Consider the following 18186-nt stretch of genomic DNA (forward strand, 5'->3'; position numbering starts at 1 on the left):
CTAGGAGCCGCTCTCCTTCTCCAGGAGATGGGCTTCTCGACGTCCGCTGGGCCTGAGCGCCCCTCGCCCTCTTGGTGCTCTGGGGTGGGATCCACGCTCCTGCGCCCTGGACCTCTCCCACCTCCCGCAGTCCCAGGGCCGGTGGTGGCCCTGCCAGCCAGCAGCTGCTCGGTGGTCGCTGCAGCTGAACGCCAGGTTCTCCTTCTCCCTGCCCTGGGCCTCCGCGCCCTGCTCCGGGGTCCATCTCTCCACATCACGCTGCTCCTCCTTCAAGTCCGCTGTCTCCGTCTCTGGTGAGGGGTCTTCAGGGCACAGCTCCTTTCTTTCGGCCAAGGCAGCAGCCCTGCTTCTGCTGTGATGCTTCGGAAACTCCTGGCTGTGCCTCCCGCCTGGTCTCCTCTCTGGTCTCCGACTGAAGCCCCTGGGTGCTCTGGAGCCGTGGAGCGGATGACAAGCTTCCTCGGCCGCCTCCTGCGAGCTGCTGCACGTCTGCCTGCCCGGGCCTTTGGGGCCTGGCCTCTCCCCTCTGTGCCTTTCCCTCCTGCTCTGCGGCTCCCTGGGCACCGCAGGCCTCTCGGGCTGCGCAGGCGCTGCCCTGGCCGGCTCTGGGGCCGAGGCTTGGCAGGGTGCCTGGGGCGCGTCCACGGCGCTCGCACTCACCAGCGGCTCGGAGGCAGCGGCTGCCTGGCCTGGATCAGCAGTAGCCGGAGGCTGAAAGAAAGAAGCCAAGAGTTCAGAAAGGGACAGGACGGTCCCGAAGCAGGTGACGGCGCTTGGCCCTGCAGCCCGGAGGCCTCCTTGCCAGCACGGAGCTCAGCAGATCCCCGCCCTCGGTGCCCTACCGCCTGGAGGCTGATGAAGTAGCGGTTCCTCTCCGCTTCGGGGTCAATGATGCCCCCTTTCTCTTGCTGTCTCTTGAAAATTAAGCGCAGTTCTTCTTGGTGCTGCAGCGTCTTGGCATCTGGCCTGTATGGCTCCTGAGCGGCAGAGAACAGCGGGGTTAAGGGTTCTCTCAACACCTAGCACGGGCAGTCAGCTGGCAGCACTACAAACAATTCCCCAAACCCTCCTTTGATCACGCAGCACCCTGGCGACCTGTCTGCTTGCAGCATTTGATTCGCCAGGCTTACAGAGCCCTGCACAATCCCTGGATGGAAGGGGAACGTGCTGCTGCAAACCTGCTGTTCCCTGCAGCGACTGCCTTGGGACCTCCTGCTTCAGCGTGAGATGCAGAGCAGCTAAAGTCAGGGAGCACAGAACTCACTGTGTGAGCTAGGATCACTTGTGTAACCCCGATTATATCCCAGTGGGTACAGGGACATATTTAAGCAAAGCTACAGTTATTCTCTTAGAGCAGAAAAAACACAGAGATTCCATGCAGGCACTCCCTGTCCCCTGACAGAATCGCCTCTCCCCCACCACATCTGCTTGCTCAGGGCAGCCAGGATGACAACACTACACATTCTTGCCTCTTCCTCACAAGATAGCCACGGGTCCTTTGCTTCCCTCTGACCCATCACCCTCAAAGCTGGATCCGCCGGGGCAAGCCCCCCTTCCCATGGCAGAGGGGCTGCGAAGATCCCCTCTGAGCAGCGCACGAGATGGAAACTGTGCTTGTGTGTGTTTTCCTAGTCATCAGCAGAGCAGATGAATCAGCTCCAGCCAATATTGTTCATTCATCTGTTAAAACGGCCCAGCTGAAGCTACCCAGGGAGAGGGCACAGCTGGGCAGATCCATCTCTTACCAGCGGGTGCTGCGGGGGCGGCGCTGCCTTCAGGGCGCAGAGGTCGTAGACCAGGGTTTCCCGGCAGACAGGGCACTGCACGCCGACGTCCTGCAGGGAGGCAAGAGGTGACACCAACCCCAGGCAGCAACCCAGCCCACGCACTTCCAGAGGATCCCCAGCCTGGAAGTGAAACAGGGCAGCCTGCTTCAGCTGACCACGAACACTCTTCTGCCAGGGCAGGGAGGCCCGGGGTGCTCCAGCAACATGAAAACGGCCGGATCTCACTGACGGCTACAGAAAGTGTCTCCCAGTACCTGTTTGGGAGAAGGTGCCAGGTGCTGCTCTCTCTCTTCCTGCTGCATAAGGATCTCCTCCTCCATGTGCTGGGCATATCGGGCCAGGCAGTGGGAGTGGAAGTAGTGGTAGCACTGGGTCTTTGTGAAGGCTTCCCTCTCCTGCAGAGGGGAAAGGGCAGCTTTAAAGGGTTTCTGAGCGCAGCGTTGTGTAACCTTCCCAGCTGAGGCAGGTTTTCACTGCAGTGTCAGCACTGGCAGCAGGCAGCTAGAGCTACTGATGGTAGAGGCACATAACTTTTTTCCACTGGGCCTCATCTCTGCCTTCTCAGCTCTTACTGGGACACCAGCCCCTGCTCTGAGAGTAAGAAATACCCCTAGTATCAAGCTGCAAGGTTTTTGTGACCTATTTCCCCGCACGTATTGTTGCGGCAATCTTCTCATCTGACGTGCGCTCCTTCCTAGGCAGGCATCACCTCTCCTTGCATTCTGGGACAAAACAAGCTCCCCTGAACCCACAGACCTCTGCACCCACACGAATGTATCCCAGTCTCTCCTCACCACCTGTGTGCTGAACTCCAGGTGGGGTTTGACCACCACAGACAAACTGAGATGCCCCAACAACTATCTCCGGCTCCCCCTCCTCCTGTCTCTCTTCTCAGCCAGCTGGCAGGGCTGAGACCCATGTTCCTACCTGGAATCCATAGAGGCAAATCACGCACTGGCCGTGAGGAATGTTGTTGTCAGTGAGAATCTCCTTCCCCTTCTGTCAAAGCAGAAAAGCAAGCACGTTGCTCACTTGCCCCCGCACAGGCTCCAGGCTTTCCCACCTCACGGGGTGTCAGAGAAGGGTGTCCGTGTCTGGCCACCCCCCTTCACCCCAACTCTCACCTCAATCAGCTCATACAGCACCTCCGTCCCCAGCCTGGCTTCAGCAACGCTTCTGAGGGTCTGCAAAATCCTACAGCAAAGCAGCAGAAATACTTAACGCGGTCTTGGGCGCCCCTTTGCACTCTTTCACATACCTACTGCCCCATGATAAACAAAAAGGGCGCTGGCCTTCAGCCTTTGCCTGCGGTGTGGGATGAGCACACGTGTAAGCACGCATTCCTGGGCTTTCCCAGCTCCCCACGAGCCAGTGCTCAGGAAGCTGTTGTCTTGAGAGGACTCACACCAGCGGCTTGCAAACTGTCCCAGATCTGTCCCAGATCTGTCCCAAACTGCCTGGGCTTGAGCTCACCCAGCGCCCTTCAGCTTTCGGTGAAGGCCCAGGAGACTTGGGTTACGTTGCAGGTGGGCCAGAGGGGAAGAACCCAGTCCTCAGCGTCAAACCGAGTGGCTCGTGCGGGATTTAACGCGTTTAAGGTGTTTTTGGGACCCCCCCCCAACGTGCTCACGAGACAAGGGGCCGCAGAGGGATTTGGGAGCAGGCTTTTCCATCTCTAAACCCCCACCAGCCCTCTGCTCTCCCCTCCCACCGCTCACTTCTGGATTTGCTCATCCGACAGCCCCCGCGGGTTCCTGATGGCGATGTCCGGAGCCGCGTTGGGATACTAGAAAAGAAAACAACAAACAAACAAACAAACAAACAAAAAAAAAAACAAAACCGAGAGAAGTGGGGCAAGGTGGGGGGGTGCCCGTCCCTGCCAGGAGCCTACCTGGGGGGGCACGGCGAGCAGCAGGGTGCAGCGGACGAACTGCGAGTCCTGGTCCTGCGCCGTGGCGGGGTGCAGGGTGATGCTCACCTCCCAGGGCTCCGACCTGCGGGCAGCACGGCGTGAGGGCCGACCGGGGACCGGGAACCGGCCCGGGAGGCGGCTCGGGGCGGGGGGGAGCCCGGTACGAACCTGCCGCGGCCCCGCCGCACCCGCAGCTCCTCCAGGTAGATGGACTCCAGCACCTCCACCTCGGCCGGCAGCGCCCTGTGAGGGGGGACCGGCCGCTCAGGGGGGGGCTCCGAGGGGATGGGGATTGGGGGGGGGGGTGTGGGAGAACCGGGGGGCCGCCGTTACCACTCCGCCGCCTCCGCCTCCTCGCCGGCCGCCGCCATCTTCTGGGCGGCCCGGAACGGGAAGCGCCGGGCGCCGGTTGCTGGGCGACGGCGCCGGGCCTGATCCTGCTGCCGGTGCCGGTGCCGGTGCCGGTGCAGGCCCCCGCCATGGAGGGGTACCGCGTCCTGGAGGCGGTCGGGGAAGGCTCCTTCGGGAGGGTGTACAAGGGGCGGCGGCGGCACAGCGCCCAGGTGAGCGGCCGCGGGCCCCCAGCCCCAAACCGGCTGGGGTGGTGTAACGGTGCCGGGCAAAGGGTAAGGACGGCTCCCTCCGAGCACCGCCTGCACCCCGGTTAACACGGCCCGGGGTGCCGTCACCCCGAGCTGTTACCCCCTGTTCGGGCTGCCCCTGGCGGTGCCGCACGTCCTGGTCCTGTCTCTGCTCCCTGGTTGCGTTCCTTTGTCTCAGGCATCGAAGCGCCCTGAGCACCGTCAACGATGGGCAAGGGGTCTCGAAGGGGGAGCCCCAGCTTCAGGGGGTGCGGCGCACACGCGTCGCGTTTCACGTGCTCGGCTGTGAAATGCTGGGTCCAGCTCGGGTTAAACGTGGTGGGGCGCTGCGCTGAGCCCAGCTCTGCCCGCTTCGAAAGGTGGTGGCCCTGAAGTTCATCCCCAAGGTGGGGCGCTCCGAGAAGGAGCTGAAGAACCTGCAGCGGGAAATCGAGATCATGAGAGGCCTTCGCCACCCCAACATCATCCAGATGCTCGACAGCTTCGAGACCGACAAAGAGGTGACGGAGCCTGCTCCGGGCAAATGTTTTTGCTCGACTGGGGGACGGGGTAGGGGCTGTCGCCTGCTGCCGCTTATGTCTCAGGAGGTGCTGATGGCAGCCTCCCAGGGCCCTAATAGCATTTCTAGCCAGCCTGGCTTGTTCCGTCCCCAGCTGTTACCCCACTCTCGTTGAATGCTGCAGTCCTGCCGCCAGCCCGTTTTGCTCCCTCAGCTGGTCACACTGGGGTCCTCTGCCCTCAGGGCACTCCCACCCTCCCCAGGGACACGCAGGGACGTTAGGTGAGGACTGTCTGAGCAGAGGCTGGGACTCCGGTCCTGGCACACCCGCTGGGTGGGAGCCGGCACCCTGCTGGCTGGGTCCAAGACAAGGAGAGCCACAAGGGCTCGGCGGGGATGTGCCTGGGTGGGTGCCCCCTGATGCCTCCACGCTGCTCTTCTCTCCAGGTGGTGGTGGTGACTGACTACGCAGAGGGGGAGCTCTTCCAGATCCTGGAGGACGACGGGAGTTTGCCCGAGGACCAGGTGACTGGCGGGGCGGTGGCCACGCTGGCTTTGCCACAGGGCGGAGGGAATGGGATTTGTCTGTCAGCGGGCAGAGGGCAGGAGGTGCCTCCGAGGCTTTGTCTGGCAGAGCTTCTGAAGGGATGAAAAGAGGGCCAGGTCGCAGTGGGTGGCAGCAGGTTTCCCTGTTCCCTCTGCAAGGGCCACGACACAAGGCTGTTGCCTCAGCTGTTAGCACGCTCCTGTGTCAGCAAAGCTGGCCCAAAGCTGGGGCTGGTCCCAAACAAGGGCAGAAGTGGGGTTCTGGGGAGCCAGGCAGAAGGGAGCCCGTGGCTGTGCTGGCTGGTGGCACCACGGGTTACACAGTGAGGTTCCCGTGTCTCTGTAGGTCCAGACCATAGCTGCCCAGCTGGTCTCTGCTCTCTACTACCTGCACTCCCACCGCATCCTGCACCGCGACATGAAACCCCAGAACATCCTGCTGGGCAAAGACGGCGTCATCAAGCTCTGTGACTTTGGGTGGGTGCTGGCGGCAAGCTGAGGGGGGCACGTGGGCTTGTGGCAGCCAAAGGGTGTCCTGGGTGCTGTAGAAGAGAAGGGTGTGTGTGAAAGGGGATTTGGACTCTGTGTGTACCCAGGGGTTAGCAGGGATGGGGAATTTTGGACTCCAGAGGGGAGAGGAGTGTTGGTGTGCTCATAGGAGTCTCCTTGGGAGTGGCAGAGCGTGCTCCAGCCTGGAATAGCCACCTGTATTTTGCTCTGAGCAGGTTTGCCCGTGCCATGAGTATCCACACCATGGTGCTGACCTCCATCAAGGGCACCCCGCTGTACATGTCCCCTGAGCTGGTGGAGGAGAAGCCGTATGACCACACGGCGGACCTCTGGTCTGTGGGCTGCATCCTGTACGAGCTGTTCGTGGGCACCCCTCCCTTCTACACCAGCAGCATCTTCCAGCTCGTCAGCCTCATTGTCAAGGACCCTGTCAAATGGCCCAAGGCCATAAGCCCAGTCTTCAAGGTAAGGGGACAAAAGGGACAAAGCCCTGTCCGTGGGGTGAGACCCTCTGACGTGATAGAGCTTGGCCTCCTGGGATGGGGGCTCTTATCACTGCTGCCCCTTGCTAAGTTGAGAAACTGAGGCAGGCAGCAGAGCAGTGGTTTAGTGGGCTGGGAAGGGAAAGTGCCTTCCCACTGCCCACCTACCCTCGACACCAGACCCACTCTTTCTCAGAACTGTTCAGAGAACCCAGGAGCCCTGGGCTCCCTCTCTGAGGCTGGCGGGGGCACTGCGTCTGTTAGTGGATGCGCGCTGGGTGCTGAGCACGTCTGACCCTGGCGCTGTGCTGTCTGTAGAGCTTCCTGCAGGGGCTGCTGATGAAGGACCCCCGCCAGCGCCTGTCGTGGCCGGAGCTGCTCTCCCACCCCTTCATTGCTGGCCGGGTTACTGGTGAGTACCAAGTTTTTTTCTAACTTGGGACACGTCCTTTTCCTCTGACTACTGCCTGTAGACTGGGACCACCGCCTTACCCTAATTTCTTGTACTTCTCTGGTCTTTCCCTCCTTCCTCTCAATTTCTTCCAGTCACCAACCCCTAGCTCCTGCCCCAGGGGTTGCTCTGAGTCCCCCGGGATTCCCCTGGGATCGTGGAGCTGGTCACCCTCCCAGTGTCCCAGGGGAGATCTGCTGATGAAGATCTGCCTTCACCTTCGCAGTGATTGACGACACAGAAGAGCATGGGATCTCAAACCCCTTCACCACCAAGCTGTCTCCAGAGCTGCAGGCCCTGAAGGAGCAGCAAGCTCATTCCCTGGCCCCCAGGAGCGGCCAGTCCAGGATCCTGAGGAAGGCCCGGCAGAAGATGGCTGAGGAGGCACAGAAAAAGGTAAAGCGTGGGGTTCCCTGGACTGTGCCCCACTGTTATGGCAAAGGAAAGGCACTGAAATGGGACCTGGTGGGAAAGACAGAAGGTACAAGGTCAGGATGGGGGTATTTATTGGCTGTGTACAAGGCAGGATGTGGGATCCTTGTGTGTGGGGGGGGTGTCGGGGGCTCATCTGGCTGTCTGAATAACCCTGCCCTGACCAAACATTTCTGCCATCACCCAGGGGCAGCTAAAGGCAAATACTGCATGTACGAAGGATTCTGGCAAAGGACACACTGGGCACAAACCCAGAGCAGCTCCTGGGAAGGCAGCCCTAGGGGAGGGGCACCCACCAGCTGCCTCCAAAGAGAAGAACTCCGGTGTCCTGCAAGGAAAGAGCAGCGTGGCACAGTGGCAGCTGGAGGAGCCTCCTCCCAACCCATGGTAAGGCAGGGCTGGGGCTGCGAGAGGAGGAAGAGGGGAAAGCTCACTTACTGGGTCGTTTCCTTTGCCAGGGAGCACAGCATCACTCAAGATTACGAGCGGGAGTTTCGCGGGGCAGGAGTCCCTCTGCACTCTGGTGCTGGCAGGGCAGAGCCCCACGGCAGGCGCAGCATTGAGGCCGTGGACCTGGAGAGCGAGGTGAGGCGGTGTCCTGCAGTAAGGACAGCCGGGCCCGCTGCCTGCGGTCTGGTACAGAGACTCTGGAGCAGGCGGGGTCTGGCTCCAGCCTTCTCTCCTCCCTGGTCAGGAGCTGGAGAGCGATGAGGAGTGGCAGCACCTGATCGAGGCCACAGAGCCCTCGGCCATGCAGCTGAGCACGCCACTGAGTCTCCTGAGGGACCCAGCCTTCCGGCACCGCGTCCGGGCCCGCCTTGCAGACTCTGCTCAGCAGGTGAGGGATGGCTGGCCGTCCTCCTCCAGCTAAGTCCTCCAGCTAAGGCTGGGGACGTGGAGGCCTTCTTCTTTTCTGGGGTTGGGTCAGGAGCACTAGGAGAGCCCCCGCTGTCCAATAACTAGTCCCACTGCTTCCTCAGGAACCAGGGCTGCCTCAAACACTTAGCCTGTCGTCTGCTCCCCTGCCTTAGAGGGTGATGGAGAGGCTGTGACTGCTGCTGATCACGAGCCTTTTTGGCTTTCTGTGCTCAGGTGCTAGAAGGGGTGCTAGAGGGAGCCTCCCACCTCCGCCCTGTGCTCCGTGTTGTGGGCAACCTCCTGGCTACCCGCTGCGACTCTGAGCTGCTGGAGCAGTTCTGCCTGGAGCTGAACGTGCCGCTGTCCCTGTTGCATCTGACCAAGCAGATCCTGGAAAGTGGACGCACAAAGCAGGTGGGTCTACGGCCCCAGACAGACTGAAGCTCCCTCAGTCCTGCAGCGTGCCTGTGCTAGGGGGTGCTGGGGAGGTCCTTGTGGCCTACAGGGGCTGGCTTACAGGGACAGTGCTTCTTCCTGGCCCCCTTGAGAAGGGAGAGGTCCTGGCTAGGAAGGATGCCTCTGCGGTGGTGTTGGAATGGCCAGCAGACATTTTCCACTTGCTGTTTCTTTCTGGTCTCCTGCAGCAGCCCTGGTGTAGCACGGTGCTGACAGACCTCGTCATGGTGACCACAGTTTATTTCAGCAGTGAGTGCAGCCTGGAGGAGAGTGGGCAGAAGGACAGGTAAGGACAACGTGGTGTTCTCCGAGGTCTCTCACGGTCACTGTGGGGACCCAGCAGTAGGCAGGGCAGAGGAACTGTCCTGTGAGGAAGCATCACGAACTAATATCACTGTGCTCTCAGAGAAGTGCTTTCCTTGAGTGGGGCAAGTACAGGGGAAGGCAAAGCTGATGAGTCCAGTTGTGCTGCCTGCTGGCACCAGCTCACAGTGCTACTGTGCACTGCCTGCTGCATTAGGCAGGGCTGTAGGGGCATGGCCAGATCTTGTCCTTACAGTCAGTGACCATCTTTCTCTGCTCTCCTTTGCCCTTGCTGCCTCTCCAAGCCTGCAGGCCTTCCAGGAGAGTGCCAAGCACTTCCTAGCCCTGCTGCCGGATCTGCTGGCTGAGCCAGCCGACAGCGAGATGAGACTCTGCCAGCAAAGCCTCCTGGTAAGGGTGCCTCTGTCTTCCTTCTCTCCGCCTTCTCCTCCCCCCACAGAAGCTCTGGGGCTGGGTGTGCATCTTAGGGGGAGAGCAGGCTGAGGAGGATAAGTGGTCTGATGCATCCTAGTCGGGGCAAGCTGTCTGACCCCACTGTTTTTGTTAGTTTTGTTGTTTTTGTTTGTTTGTTTGTTTGTTTTGTGGGGATCTCAGAAAGGAGTTCTCTGAGGGGGGCGCCTTCCCTGGCTGCGCCTCCATGTGCACCCCTCCCGCAGCCAGCCTGTGGCTGCCACGCAGCAGCAGTGGGACTGAAGTGGCTGGAGGGGACATTGGTCCCTGAATTTGGGTCCTTCTCCCACCGCTGCTGTCCCCGCTTAGCTTCCTCCACGGTTGCTCGTCTCCCTCCTCTCCCTCTCCATCTGCTGTGATGGCAATCCCTGTGTCTCCCCCAGTGCTTCACCCTGCTCTGTGAGAGCCTGGATGCGACGTGCCCCTCTGTCTCTGCTCCTTTCTACGCCAGCCTGCGAGAGGAGCATCAGCCCCTGCTGGACAGACTTCTCCAGGGATCCATCTCAGAGCAGCACGCTTTGCAAGGTAGCACTGGTGGCAGCTCACCGTCTCCTCCTGGGGCCTCCTAGGGTTTCCCTTCTCCCTCCAGCCCTTTAGTTCCCTCAGAGCACCGACTGCCACTCCAGTACCATTTCCAGGAGAAAGTGGCTGCCCAAATTGCTCAAACCCCTGCTACCCAGGGCTCTCCTGTTCTCTCCCTCAGTCCCAGATCTCACCTTTCTCATCGCCCAAGCCTGACTTTTCCTCTCTTGGCCTCCAGCCCCATCCAACTGCCCCTCGGCATCCCTCACCCAGGCTCTGTCCCTGTGCAGGTGCCGCGATGGAGGCCAAGTCAGCCCATGCCCAGAGCCAACGCGTGGCAGACCTTTATACAGCCGCGTTGGCTGCTGCCTGCAGCATCCCCCTGGCGAGGAACAGCTGTCGGGAAGCCAAGAAGCAGGTCGGGCCAGCTCTCTTTGCAGGGCACGGACGTATGGTCTCCCTGGAGGCAGCAGCCCTTTGCAGGAGAATCTCTTTTTCAGCAGTGAAGTGCAGGGCCGGGGTCCTCCGGGTTTGCTGTCCAAGATTTGCAGTCCAAGAGCCGAGCTTCAGGAGTTTAAGGACTCCTGAGTCTGTTAAAAGACTCACGCTTAGGGTCTGACTGGGGAAATGGGCTGAATAAATAGGCAATGCAGAGGAGACATGAAGAACTCTTAAACGTCTGTGGTATGAACTGTAGGAAGTCTGAAGGTGAATGAACTTGACGAAGAGGGAAAACAAGAATATAGATTTCCATCTGATCATTACCCTGAACTCTGAGTCACCGGGGGGAAAGCAGAGGAGGAATCTTACCTTGCTCATTTCAGCTCAGGGGCTGTGCGTCAAAGCCATGCTGGTTCGTGGCAGATGAGCATCCCTGCGTGAAAGCAGGCACCACCATGAAAGCAGATGCCTTCTCTTGTTAATCTGTTGCTGGTATGAAACTTGTTAGGTCTGTGCAATGCTTCGTGTGCCCGGGGTGCCTAACAGGCTGGTTTCTGCAGGTTGCTCAAAGGGTAGCTGAAAAGCTTATGGATGGAGAGAACCGACAGCTTGGGAGACTGCTGGGAAGGCTTCAGCACCCAGGCTGCTCCTTGAACGCCCTCAAGGTAAGAGCTCTGCCCGTTTTTCTGTCTGTCCATGGAGGTGCTTGGTGTGCATCTCTCCCCTCTGCCTCGCAGATCCTCTACGCCGCCTGCCATGCCAGCCCGAGCCTGTGCCAGCACCTGGGGAGGAGCCAGCAAGTGTGGGGTTCCCTCGTGCAGCTCTCAAAGGGCAAGGTAGGACTGACTGCAGCCTCCGTGGTGGGGGAGGCGTGCAGGCAACCAGGACCTGTTCCTCTGCGCGCTGCTTGGACCAGGCTGGAGGGCGCGCGGAGAAAAGAGCCTGGGGGAGCTCGCTTTGGAGAGAGTGGGTGCCATCTTCCTCCCGGGGCCCAGAAACATCCCCTCCTCCCCTCCTAGCCCTGCTGTTCCCCTGTGACTCCCGCTCCCTTGGCAGGTCCCCATGGCAGAGGTCGCCCAGGGGGTGGCCTGTGAGGCTTCCCTGTACCTGCTGGCCCTGCTCACCCTGCAGCCCCAGGCCTCCCCTCCCAGGTAAGCACCCGCTTTCGCCCGTGGGTGGGGTAAAGATGTTTCCTGCCCCAAACAAGCCTATCCTGCCCGGAGCTGGGCTTCTGTTCCTGCTGACCCCTCACATCCTGACACCCAGCAGGCGGCTGGGCGGTGCGCGCGGGTGCTGGGGACGCGGTAGGGACCCAGCACGGCCAAGGAAGCTCTGTGGTGCACGGCTCACTCTCCTCCCGCAAGGTGGCTGCTTCCCAGCCCTGGGGGTGTTTGGATGCTGCTGCTCCGGGGGGTGTGGAGCCCTGAGAACATAGTGCTGTGAGGAGGGCTCGGCTGCCAGTCTCTTTCCCCTGGTCCCTGTGTTTCAGGCTTGAGGAGGTGGCTTCCCTGGCCGTGGATCTCCTCACCCAGTCTCCTGTCGTCTCCCGCGTGGTAAGTCTGTGCTGCCAGAGGCACCGTGGGGAGGCCTGCAGAGCCCCACATCCCGTTCGGGTCCTCCTGTCGGTCACCCAGCGCGGGATGGGGCAGGTGCACTCTGGCTGCCCTCGCCCTGGGCTGAGGGATTGAGAGTGGATAGGAGGGTCCCAAAGGTGCTGATCCCTGCCTGCTCCTACAGGGTGCTGCAGCATTCCTCCTGACGCAGCTCAGTCAGCACGGGGTGGACACGGTGCTTAGGGGCGAAGAGGTCCTACCAGCGGTGACAAACGCCCTGACGGCGCCGGCTGAGGTATGGGATGGGGACAGAGGTGCAGAGGGGCCACGCTCTTACCCCAATACAGGCGAAGACGGGGTCAGAAGGGTGCGGGTCTGGTGCTGCTGCCCTCAGACCCAGCACCCAGCTCCAGCCTGTCCCACGCTCTCTCTTACAGCTGCAGCTCCCCCCGCCAATGGGTGCCGGTCTCTACGATGGGCTCATTTTCCTCCTGCTGAAGCTGCTCGCCCAGGTACCAGCCTGCCCTTCTCCCTTTGCCTGGTCCCCTGCTGGCGCCGTGTCCGTCCTCGGGACCACGGGGCTGGCAGGGGCACGGACCAGAATCCTGGGGAGCAGCAGGGCAGCCCCTCGACGCCCGCCTCCCCGTCTGTAGGAGGATACGGCCGTGGAGCAGGGCTTCGCTGCCTCAGAGCTGTGGAGCGTGGTGTGGCATGGTGTGGCTGCGGTGCTTCGCGTGGGCAGCGACGGGGCAGCGCTGGAGGGAGATGCCCCGGGGGCAGAGCACCCCACGGCAGAGCCAGACTGGAACCTCCTGTCCCCTCAAGGTAGGAGCTGTGGGGTGAGCAGGGCGTCTGCCGGGGACGCTGCTCCACGGTCTGCCCTCAAGCTTGCCCGTGTGTCTCTGTCCCCACCAGCACCTGATCCCTGGGGCCAGAGGGGTTCAGGGGCTTTTCTTGAGGATCGCTGTCCTCTGCCACGGAGTGAGGGTTGTCTGCAGCACGAGCAGACAGAAGGGAGGAGGTTTTTCAACCTTCGTTTTGACTCTGTTGCACTGTTTCCCCTGCAGGCACGCTGCTCTTCCTCAGCCTGGCCCTCGTCGTCTTCACTCGCGAGTCCCACCGGTGCCTGCCTCAGCTTACCCAGTCCCACGGTGTCCTCGTGGTGACGCTGAGGAGGCTGCTGTCCCCTGGCTTCCTGGCATGCCTGGCACAGACGTGAGTTGGGAGGGCTGAAGAGGGCTGAGAAATTCCTGACCTGGCACTTGCAGGGCACAGTTCCCCGGCAGAGCCTCTCCTTAGAGCCTGGGAATGCTCTGTGCCTCTGATTTTTTTTTTTTTTTTTTCTCGTTGCCTCTGTATTGAGCCCAGTCTCTCTCAAAAATTCAGGCAAGCAGGAGAGGATGGGGACACGGAACTCGTCCCGGCCGTGGTGATCCAGGCCTGCCAGCTCCTCTGTTTCCCTTTCGCCCTGGATGTGGACGGAGACACCTTAGCCTTGGTCACGGCAGCAGTGAGAGACTCCCAGCTCCCCGCCCAGCTGCTGCAGGTACCCTCCTGGCCCCGCGGTTCTCTCCACGCCCTGCAGACATCTCCCTGCACTGCAGCCCCACCGTCTCACTCCTCCTGGCACTGCCGGTCCCTGCCCACACAGGGCAGCCCTCGGGTGCCTCACAGCCCCCAGAGCAGCCTGGCTGGCCGCCGAGCTCCGCGCTGACCCGCGGGCAGAGCTCAGCTGCTCTCTGGCCCACGTGCGAGGACGAGGCGCTCAGTGCTGCTGTGTCTCCTTTCTCCTCAGGTCTGCTGTCACCATCTGCCCCTCTCAGACGCTGAGCTCCCCGTCAGCCTCTTGTGCCACCTCGTTGTGTCCGACGAGCGGGTCATAGCTCAAATAGTACGGCAGGCTGCTGCCTCGGAGCGCGTCCTTGCCTTCTTGACTGCCGTCCTGTTCTCAGACAGCCTCCCGCTCCTAACTGACCTCCTGTCTCTCTTGACTCACGTGGCCCGCGTCTCCCCGGAGCACCTGCCCTTTCTCCAGAGGATCCTGGGGGGCTCGGACACGTCCCACCAGCCGCTGCCCCGCTTGCTTGCCCACCGGGAGCACCCCGTACGGGCCAAAACCTGCAACCTGCTGGGCAACCTGCTCCGACACGGCCACGGCTTTCCTCAGGCGCTGCAGAGCCAGCCTGGCTTGCTGGAGGGCCTGCTGGCGTGCCTGGCAGACCGCGACGAGAACGTGCGCAGGGCGGCCAGCTTCGCGGTGGGCAACGCCGCGTACCACCCGTCCTCCCCGGCCCGCACCCTGCGCGGGGCCGTGCCCGGGCTGACGCGGCTGCTGCGCGACCCGCACGCCAAGACGCGCCGCAACGCCGCCTCGGCCCTGGGCAACCTGTGCCGGCGCTCGGCGGAGCTGGGGGACCTGCTGGTGGAGAGCGAGACCCCCCGCGTCCTGCTGGAGGTGGCCTGCCGGGACCCCCAGGCCGGCGTGCGGGAGGGAGCCCTGGTGGCGCTGCGGGCTGCCAGCCGGCACCCGGGGGTACATCAGGTACCTGCTCGCCCTGCCGCCTCCCCTTCCGCAGGACCGCTGGTGGCACCAGGGGGCCGGGGGACGCTGCCGGGCCGGCCGGTGACTCGTGTGCCTCTGTGCCCCGCAGGCGCTGCTGTCTCTGGGGGCCGGCGAGAAGCTGGCCGCGCTGGCCAGCAACGACCCGCAGCCCGCGGCTGGTGGCAGCCCCCGTCCTTCTTCTGCCCGGCACTGCCAGAAGCTCGTCCGCCTCCTCGCGCCCTTGCACAGCACCTGAGGACGCGGTGGCACCCCGGAGGGCGCCGGGAGGAGGGCTGCGGCCTGCGGCACCCCGACGGCAGCGGCAGGACGGCGGCAGGAACGCTTCTTCCTCCGGCCCTGACCCTCGGTGAAACCTCGCCTGCCCCGAGGGGGCCCTGCCCAGCTCCCTGGCTGTCCCCAGACCCCTCGCCGGGGCTCAGCGCTCGGGGCTGGCTGGGGACGCGCTGTGCCACGGTGACACGGCTTGCGGTGCCCCGCCGCGCGTCGCCCGCCGTGGGACGGTTGTCCTCGGTGGGACGGTGCCAGCGTGGCGCTGCGTGGCGGCCTCGCACCCGGGGCTCTCCGCACCCCGTGTGACTGGGGGGGGGCTCCTCCCACGCGGGGCTTTTTTTTTTTTTATTTTAGGGAAAAAAGCGCCTGTAAACACCCCCCCCCCCCCCCCTCCGGCCCTACAAACACCGCTCCCACCGCAGGGCCCTGCCCCTGCTGCCCCCCTCCGGCCCTCCCCGCCGCCAGGGGGCGCTGCGGGGGACGGGGGGGGGGAGAGGCCGCGCGGGGCATGCCGGGAGTTGTAGTCCGCCGGCCCGCCTCCCGCCGGGGCCTACCGGGAGGCGCAGTCACGTGGCGGCGCGGTACCGCCCCGGGTCGCCATGGTAACGGCGGGCGGTTGGGCGGCGGCGCGGCCCGGCCCGGGGGGGTGAGTACCCGGGGGGGGGGGGGGGGGGGGCGAGACCCCCGGGGGGGGAGGGCCCCGTTGCAGCCCCCCCCGCAGCAACCGGGCTCCGGTCCCACCGGGAGCGGCCCCATCCCGGCCTCCTCCCCCGGTCCGGGGCGGGGGGCGCCCGCCGGGCCTCCCCCTGCGGCCCCCGGGCCTTACCGGCGGGGCCCGGCCGCCCTGCGGCCTGCTGGGCCTGGGGAGCAGCGGGGCCGGGAGCCGGGGGCCCCCCCCCCCCGGGGAAAGCGGCCCCGGGGAGGGCTGGGGCAGAGCCGGGCCGCTCCCCTCCTCCTGCGGGAGCCCTGCCCGTGCGGCACGGGGACGGCGGGGCTGGCTCCCGGGGGGCTGGCCCGGGTGCTTCGGGGGGGCAGCGGTAACGGTGAGCTGCCCGGTCGCGGCTTTGTCGGCGGGGTTTCGCCTTGGTTTCTTTTCTTTTTTAGCAGCCGCGCGCCGCAGGTGGCGGGGCCGCGCTCTGCTCGCTTTGCTCCCCTGCCGTAGCCCCGCGAGTTTCGCCTCAGGCGAGCCTGTCGCGCGGTGAGGCGGCCCCCGGCGGTGCCCCTGGCCCTTCCCAGCACGGCAGGGAGCCCGCTGCCAGGAGGCCGCCGGCGGAGCCGAATGCCGCGGCCACGCGTAACGCGCCCCGGGGTGCTGCCCGTGGGGAGCGCCCGCCCGGAGGCGTCGCGTCCCCGGCACCGCCGAGCAGCGCCGGGGCTTTGGCTGCCACGCCAGCCCGGCCGGGTGCCGTGCCTGGCGTTGCCTGGGCTCCTCCGGTGTGGCAAGTCTGGGGTTATTTGGCGGCTTCTTCCCGGCTTGAACCTCGGCTGCTCCCCACGCTTCCGACACGGGCTGCTCCGCTCCTGAGAGCGCTCGGAGAAGATGGGGCGAGTTTGCCGCACTGCGTGCGCGCGTTGGAAGGCGGCTTTTTGACCAGCAACGTCCTTCGTTGTGTACCGAAGGGTTGACCTGGAAGCTTTTTCTTCCAGTTCCAGATACGTTTCGGAGAAAAAGTATCGAGAAAAGAGGTTGGATAAAGAGTTGGAGTGTTTTAAACTAATTGCGCAGTTCTCGTTTCCTTGTTCTGCATTGATGTTTTATACCTACACCACTCACCGCGAGTTTTCCACCTTCATTTTGTTTCTGTGCCCGAGACTGAGAGCGTGGACAGGCCGTCTAAAACCGGACCGATCTGTGCTGACCGCCTGCCAGCTCCTGCTCTGTTGGCCGAAATCCCCAGGTCTGGCTGCGTAATTCCCCAAATGCGAAGCTGGACGAAGAATGTTTTCCCTGTGCCTCGCTCTGCGGGGATCTGCAGCAAGGTGCTTTGGTCTTCTCCTTTGAAACAGCCGGAGCTGTAAAACGCCCCGTGCTTTAACTGCTCGTTTTTAACCCAGAGTCATTTCCCTACTCAAGCTGGTGGCGTGGTGTAGTTGAGAGGATGACAAAGTGAGATTCAGGGCAGTCAGCCCGAGGCAGGCGCCGGGTCAGGTCAGCCCTTTTATTTCCCTCCCTGACGAAGCCGCAGCCGCGGCTTTTCTGCCTCGTCACGCTGGGGTCCCTGACCGCAGCTGGCACTGCGCGCCGACGTCCTGAGGGCGGTGAGAAACGCGCGGGGTCCCCCGGGACTCCAGCACCTGAGAGCCTTCGTCGCTCAGCCCCGGGGAGCAGCCGCTCGCTCGCGTCCCGCGGCGAGGCCGTGGCCGGGTCCCAGCTGCCCACGTGTAATTAAAGGACGGCTTTGGGAAGCGACGCGCCTCTCGCAGCTTTTCTGTCCGGCGTGGAGTTCAAAGCCACGGCCCCGGCATAAACGCCAGGCGCAGAGGAATCCCGGGGTGCAGGGGGAATTTCCGGATGCACCCTCGTGGTTTCTCACTGGTCTTTTTTTTTTTTTTTTTTTTTTTTTTTTGACCCGAGCGGCCGAACACAAACTTGACGCTTTACAGCCTGCGCAGACTAGGGGAGAGGCTGCTCGTCATCGTCCCGTGCCTCTGGTTTTGCGCCCAGAACGTGTTTCTTCGGGACAGTCGTTGGCCCCCGTCCCGCAGGCGTCCCCGTGGTGACCGAGCTGTCGTCGTGCCGCCTCGTCCCCGCCGCCTGCTCTTCGTGGGTCCTCTGCTCCTCCGCCGGAGCTGGCGGGTGGCCTCGTGCTGCTTTGTCTCGGGCGTCGCTGTGTGACCCGTGCTGGGACCCAGGCTGCCCGCCTGCTGGAGCTGAGGGTGGTTTCCGTGCTGTAGGAGTTTGCGTCTCGTTACCGGGCGTGCGAGTGGCTTAGGCCCGCTCAGTAAATTGGTTTTGGATTAGTGCGTTTGGCTTTGTTGAAAGCTTTTTAATTTTTTGAAGGTGGAGTAGGTCCTTATTTTGAAGCTGTTGGTTTTAAAGCCCGTTTGTATTGCGTTGATGCGAGCTCCCTTGTTCAAGCATTAATCAGAAGCCCCAGAGCTTCAAGGGAGGGACGTGGTGTGAACGCAGATCTTCTTTAGAAACAGGTCTCACCTTTTCTAATTGCAGAGAACAGGCTGAAACTCTGCCCTGCAATGGCGTAGAAAATAATAGCAAATCACAGTCGTCCGATTTTTTATTTTATTTTCCCTTTCCCCTCTCGTGACTTGTGGATGCGCGAGGCTGACGGCGCGTTATCAGGTCAGCTTGCAGCTCATACATTTGCAAGCTCTTGTTATTTTAAGCGCGTCACCACGGCCGGGTTTTAAAATAACCTCCCCAGTTAGACCCACGTGACGGGGGCTCGGTTCGTGCACCCGGGCTCTCACGGTCCCGTCATTTCGGGTTGTGCAGCGGCGGGGCCGGGCTGGGAGAAGCTCCCTCCTGCCCCCGACGCTTGGCGGAGCGCCCCGGGGTTGGGGCGCGTG

At 62.8% G+C, this 18186-nt stretch overlaps 2 protein-coding genes across 3 annotated transcripts in view; one reads left to right on the top strand and one right to left on the bottom strand.

Annotated features, from left to right (window-relative positions):
• On the bottom strand, nucleotides 1-4070 carry RNF25 (ring finger protein 25). The gene is made up of 10 exons (XM_040561579.1): nucleotides 4033-4070; nucleotides 3868-3942; nucleotides 3679-3781; nucleotides 3506-3573; nucleotides 2912-2981; nucleotides 2715-2786; nucleotides 2042-2182; nucleotides 1746-1835; nucleotides 843-977; nucleotides 1-711 (listed from the first exon to the last, which is right to left on the bottom strand). Exons 1-10 carry the CDS (start codon nucleotides 4068-4070, stop codon nucleotides 1-3), a joined length of 1503 nt encoding a protein of 500 aa, XP_040417513.1.
• Nucleotides 934-18186, top strand: part of STK36 (serine/threonine kinase 36) — a 20328-nt gene continuing 3075 nt past the window's right edge. The window contains exons 1-34 of one of the 2 annotated variants that reach the window (XM_040560709.1): nucleotides 934-976; nucleotides 1745-1834; nucleotides 2041-2181; nucleotides 2714-2786; nucleotides 2912-2980; nucleotides 3505-3573; nucleotides 3679-3779; nucleotides 3866-3941; nucleotides 4032-4262; nucleotides 4661-4801; nucleotides 5248-5325; nucleotides 5693-5823; nucleotides 6072-6321; nucleotides 6657-6750; nucleotides 7016-7185; nucleotides 7409-7608; nucleotides 7680-7806; nucleotides 7916-8059; nucleotides 8314-8493; nucleotides 8724-8821; nucleotides 9144-9249; nucleotides 9693-9834; nucleotides 10122-10249; nucleotides 10833-10937; nucleotides 11010-11108; nucleotides 11329-11423; nucleotides 11762-11825; nucleotides 12010-12120; nucleotides 12263-12337; nucleotides 12479-12650; nucleotides 12893-13040; nucleotides 13212-13371; nucleotides 13621-14367; nucleotides 14477-15304. In XM_040560709.1, coding sequence (XP_040416643.1) covers nucleotides 4179-4262; nucleotides 4661-4801; nucleotides 5248-5325; nucleotides 5693-5823; nucleotides 6072-6321; nucleotides 6657-6750; nucleotides 7016-7185; nucleotides 7409-7608; nucleotides 7680-7806; nucleotides 7916-8059; nucleotides 8314-8493; nucleotides 8724-8821; nucleotides 9144-9249; nucleotides 9693-9834; nucleotides 10122-10249; nucleotides 10833-10937; nucleotides 11010-11108; nucleotides 11329-11423; nucleotides 11762-11825; nucleotides 12010-12120; nucleotides 12263-12337; nucleotides 12479-12650; nucleotides 12893-13040; nucleotides 13212-13371; nucleotides 13621-14367; nucleotides 14477-14623 — 3996 coding nt within the window. In that variant the 5' untranslated portion in view covers nucleotides 934-976; nucleotides 1745-1834; nucleotides 2041-2181; ... (4 more) ...; nucleotides 3866-3941; nucleotides 4032-4178 and the 3' untranslated portion in view covers nucleotides 14624-15304. The remainder of the gene's footprint in view (nucleotides 977-1744; nucleotides 1835-2040; nucleotides 2182-2713; nucleotides 2787-2911; nucleotides 2981-3504; nucleotides 3574-3678; nucleotides 3780-3865; nucleotides 3942-4031; nucleotides 4263-4660; nucleotides 4802-5247; nucleotides 5326-5692; nucleotides 5824-6071; nucleotides 6322-6656; nucleotides 6751-7015; nucleotides 7186-7408; nucleotides 7609-7679; nucleotides 7807-7915; nucleotides 8060-8313; nucleotides 8494-8723; nucleotides 8822-9143; nucleotides 9250-9692; nucleotides 9835-10121; nucleotides 10250-10832; nucleotides 10938-11009; nucleotides 11109-11328; nucleotides 11424-11761; nucleotides 11826-12009; nucleotides 12121-12262; nucleotides 12338-12478; nucleotides 12651-12892; nucleotides 13041-13211; nucleotides 13372-13620; nucleotides 14368-14476; nucleotides 15305-18186) is intronic. The other variant, XM_040560710.1, reaches the window with a different exon arrangement.

The sequence above is a fragment of the Cygnus olor genome, chromosome 6 (genome assembly GCF_009769625.2).
Source record: "Cygnus olor isolate bCygOlo1 chromosome 6, bCygOlo1.pri.v2, whole genome shotgun sequence".
Classification (NCBI taxonomy): domain Eukaryota; kingdom Metazoa; phylum Chordata; class Aves; order Anseriformes; family Anatidae; genus Cygnus; species Cygnus olor.